Source organism: Alexandromys fortis, unplaced genomic scaffold (assembly GCF_014885135.2).
Source record: "Alexandromys fortis isolate MF-2015 unplaced genomic scaffold, M_Fortis_MF-2015_v1.1 scaffold_325, whole genome shotgun sequence".
NCBI lineage: Eukaryota > Metazoa > Chordata > Mammalia > Rodentia > Cricetidae > Alexandromys > Alexandromys fortis.
The window spans coordinates 77,821-82,375 of NW_026068211.1; the positions used below are offsets into that span (position 1 = coordinate 77,821).

Below are 4,555 nucleotides of genomic sequence, written 5' to 3' on the forward strand. Positions count from 1 at the left end.
ATATCCATACAGATACATAAATCATATATACACATAAATCAAATGGACAACCCCTTAAATCTATCATGTAAGCTTGACATTTGTTAACTTTAACTGTATAAAAATTTCCAAGTGAATTTAGAGGTTTCACTCTGGAGCCTAGGCTGGCCTCAAATTCCCAGAAATCCCCCTTGCCTCAGTTTCTTCCATTGTAGGATTATAAACATTGAGTCAGCACACCTGGCTTAGGGCACCGTGAGTTCTGACTCAAACATTCTCCAGGTAAATTGCAAGACAGATTTCCTTTCTCTCTGGAGCACATTCTAAGCACCTTTACTGAAGTCTTTGGAAAAGCAGCAGACACAAACATCACAATCATGACATCTACTGATTGCTCAGGAGGGGCAAGAGCCTCTTTCATTGATGGGGTAGGCTGTACAGGGGCTAGGCTCTCTGATGAAGCTGAGATTGGACTGAACCTGAGGCTGACTGTCCACAGCCTTTGGCAGGATTGCTACTTCCTGTCCCTTCCTGGGGGCTACTCTCCTGGAATCTAAGCTGGAGGAGGCAGATGGAGCCCAGAGAGGGTGCTTCAGTTGGAAGGGGGAACAAGAAGAGTCTTCTACAGGATCTGAAATTTCCAGGCACTCTGATCTTTGTAGTCCAGAGGGTCCATGGGGTTGTAGGTGAATTTCCAGGTGCCTGTGGGGTCCTTGAATTCCAGGCTGTCCATGGGGCTGTAGGTACTGTAGCTCTGGCCTGACAAGGAGGTAGGGGATTGGGCCAGAGATGGCCCCACAGAAGGGCCTGAGAGAGGGCTGAGAGCCGGACCCCCTAATTGGGGCACCATGGGAGAAAGGTAGGGATCCAGCCCACTGAAATAGGAACTTGGAGACGCATAAGCGGAGGGAGAAGAGCAGAAAGCAGAGGCAGGAGCATAGGTCATGGCATAGGGGGCTGAGGTGAGAGAGGGCCCTGAGGCCACTAGCCCAGCTCGCTGGGCCTCAGGCAAAGGAGACTCCGAGGCCGGACTCCAAATGGACACAGTGGCCACAGCTGTGGTAGGTGAGCCTGAGGGACCAGGCAGAGATGGGCTGTAGGAATCTGAGATGCCCAGAGGGTCTGTACAAACATCTGCAGAGGGCCGTGGGGATGTGCCTGCTTTCCTCTTCACAGGGCGAACCTTGACCTGTCCCCCTGGGGGCTGCTGCTGCTGTTTCTGCTGCTGCCGCTGCTGTCTGCATTTCGCTCTGCGATTCTTGAACCATACCTAGAGGGAGAGAGTGAAGATGAGCGTGAATAAACTGGGGAAAGAGCTGAGTCCTCAGGTGGCAAGGGAAGACAAGGCTGACAGAAAGAGGCACACTTCACCTCTCTGCACCCAACAGCGGGGCAGCTCTGTCCATGAGCGGTGTACCCATCCAATCATGCACGTACACATGCACACAGAAACCTACATGCACCAATCACACATATTTCATAATACAAGCAATCATACATATATGCATCTACCGGTCTATGTGCATCACCTACCAACCTGATACAATCATGCATTATCCTCATATATATGCCATGCAGCCATACACATTTACACATACATACCTGCATGCACTCAGCCACCTACCTGATAGCGTCATGTATTATCCTCACCTATATATAAAACAATCTTGCACATATGCACACATTATATTAACATGCTCTTGCACATGAAAATGAACACATGCAATATATCATATTTGCATATACTCATCAGCTCATCAGCAATTTTTCATATAGATTCCATAATACCAGGGCTAGGGATGTACCTCAGTGGTAGAGCATTTGCCTGGCTCCCACACCACGAAACACACAAACGTACACACTTCTCTCACCCACAAATCCTCTCATTCACCTAATGATCATGCATCAACTTTCCTCTACTACTAAACAGAGACATCAGAGGGATTAATATTCTTCTACTGTGAGGAATATTAGTGTTACCGTACGCAAATCATACAATTGCAGCAGAGGCTCACTGTGTAGCTCAGACTGGCCCAAATTCAAGGCAGTCCTCCCGCCTCTGCCTCCTACATGCTGAGTTTACAGGGGCGAGTCGTCATGCTTAGTGTAGTATTCTAGAACAGTGCGTGGGCTGGGCGGTGGTGGCGCACGTCTTTAATCCCAGCACTCGGGAGGCAGAGGCAGGCGGATCTCTGTGAGTTCGAGACCAGCCTGGTCTACAGCGCTAGTGCCAGGACAGGCTCCAAAGCCACAGAGAAACCCTGTCTCGAAAAACCAAAAATTTAAAAAAAATAAAAAAAAATAGAACAGTGCGTGGAAGATGCTGTGAAGTAGGGACGCAATAGCACCAGGGTTTCGGGTTGGAATTAAAAGCACCATGATCCATGTGGGTCTCCTGGCTTGTGAGCTGACTTGACTGGTGGATGAACAAGCTTGGTGACAGGACAAATCCTGTGAAGCTAGGCTTGCTGAGACAGGTCTGTTGTAAGCCTGCTCTTCAGGAGGCTGAAGCAGGATGGTCCGAAGCTAAAGGTCTGCAGGGCTGTAGAGTGAGTTCAAGGCGTGCCTGCATAGCTGACTTTCTCACAATGCCAATGCTGCAATGGATGGCCTCACGCCCATCTGCATATGCACAGTATATGCCAGTGGCTTGTAAAAGAGGATGGTGAAGAGGAGGAGGAGGAAAACAAAAAAGAGCCGGGCGGTGGTGGCGCATGCCTTTAATCCCAGCACTCGTGAGGCAGAGGCAGGCGGATCTCTGTGAACTCGAGACCAGCCTGGTCTACAGAGCTAGTTCCAGGACAGGCTCCAGAGCCACAGAGAAACCCTGTCTCGAAAAAAAAAAAAAAGATATGAATGAAACTGAGCAGGAAATGGAGGGGGGGTCCAGGAGTACTTGGAGGGGAGGAAGGAGTAGATATCTCAATACATTGTATCATGCATGAAATTACCAAAAAAAAATTATATTACTTACCTAAAATTTTGAAATTATAATTACATCATTTCCACACTCTCCTTCCAAACCAAAGAATAATTAAAAAATAATAAAATAACAAAATAGTCTAGAGAAATGGCTCAGTGGTTAAGAGTGCGTATTGCTCTTGCAGAGGACCCACACTGCATGCTAACAATTGCCTGTATCTCCAGCTCCAAGGAATCTGATGCCCACTTCTGCTCTCCCCAGGCACTGCACACACACACACACACACACACACACACACATAAACGAATATAATTAAAAATAAATCTCTAGCTGGGTGCAGTGATACAGCACCTTTAATCCCAGCACTCAGGAGACAGAGGCAGGTGAATCTCTTTGAGTTCGAGGCCAGCCTGATCTATAAGAACTAGTTCTAGGACAGGCTCCAAAGTTACAGAGAAACCCTGTCTCAAAAAAACAAAACAAACAAACAAAAAAAAGACCTAATCTCAAAAAGTTTTAGCCAGGAGGTGGCGACCACGCCTTTAACCCAACTCCCTTCTCCGCCCCCCCCCCCCCCCCCCCCCCCCCCACTCAGGAGGCAGTAGCAGACAGATCTCTGTATGTTCAAGGCCAGCCTGTTCTACTAAGCAAGTTCCAGGACAGCCAGAGCTGTTACACAGAAAAATCCTGCCTTGAAAAAAGGAAGAAGAGGGATGAAGGAGAAGAAGGAAGAAAAGGAGGAGAAAGAAGAGGAGGAAAAAGTGAAGGAGGAGGAAGGAGAGAGAGAAAAAGTTAGGGAAGTGAGGGATTTGGGCTATTTCATAAATGTCGTCTGTCTTTCCTCCACCCTAGATCTGATAACAGCGCACAGATCACAGTAAGGGTCCAGAGAGGTCCCGGGAGCAGAACATTCTACCTGGACCCTGGACTCAGGCAGGTTGATCTTGAGAGCCACCTCCTCACGGGCGTACACATCCGGGTACTGGGTCTTGGAAAACAGGGCCTCCAGCTCTTCCAACTGGCTCCTGGTGAATGTGGTTCGCTCCCGTCGCTGCTTCCTGGGGGCGCCTGTGTATGATTGAACGAAAGAACCCTCGGGTTAGCTAGCTCTGCTGACTGGATGCCCAGAGGTCCAGAAGTTCTTTCTGAACATCCATCTGCCTAAACAAGGGCTGTATTTATTCCCTGACCTTCTAGCACTGGCTCAGTCCGCGGGGGAACTGGAGCTGCTTTCCAGTCACATGTCCACCGGAGGGAACCGCTTTTATCCCTGCAAGGATTTGCTCCTCGTTTTGTTCTCATTTCTCTACTACCTCCATCCCCTCCTCCTTTTCTTCCTCCTCCTCCTCTCTCTCTCTCTTCCTCTTTCTCCTCTTTCACTACAACAGGGTTTCACTATGTAGGCTGGTCCTGAAATCCTGGGATACAGTGATTCTCCTACCTCAGCTTCCCAAACAGCTGGGACTACAGGCAGGGGCCATTGCGCCCTACTGAACCTTTTTATGCATAAACTCATATTCAGTTGAAGCATGCATGATGTTGTTAATAACCAAGCACTCTGGCCAATAAAAGTGATGTCTTAGCTGGGCGATGGTGCTGCACACCTTTCATTTTAATCCCAGCACTTGGGAGGCAGAGGCAAGTGGATCTCTG

At 48.6% G+C, this 4,555-nt stretch overlaps 1 protein-coding gene across 1 annotated transcript in view; it reads right to left on the reverse strand.

Annotated features, from left to right (window-relative positions):
• Positions 1-601: 601 nt before the first annotated feature.
• Positions 602-4,555, reverse strand: part of LOC126493314 (cone-rod homeobox protein) — a 6,794-nt gene continuing 2,840 nt past the window's right edge. Inside the window, exons 2-3 of the mRNA XM_050130272.1 lie at positions 3,819-3,995; positions 602-1,249 (exon numbers count right to left, since the gene is read on the reverse strand). Of these exons, the coding sequence (XP_049986229.1) occupies positions 602-1,249; positions 3,819-3,995 (825 nt within the window). The remainder of the gene's footprint in view (positions 1,250-3,818; positions 3,996-4,555) is intronic.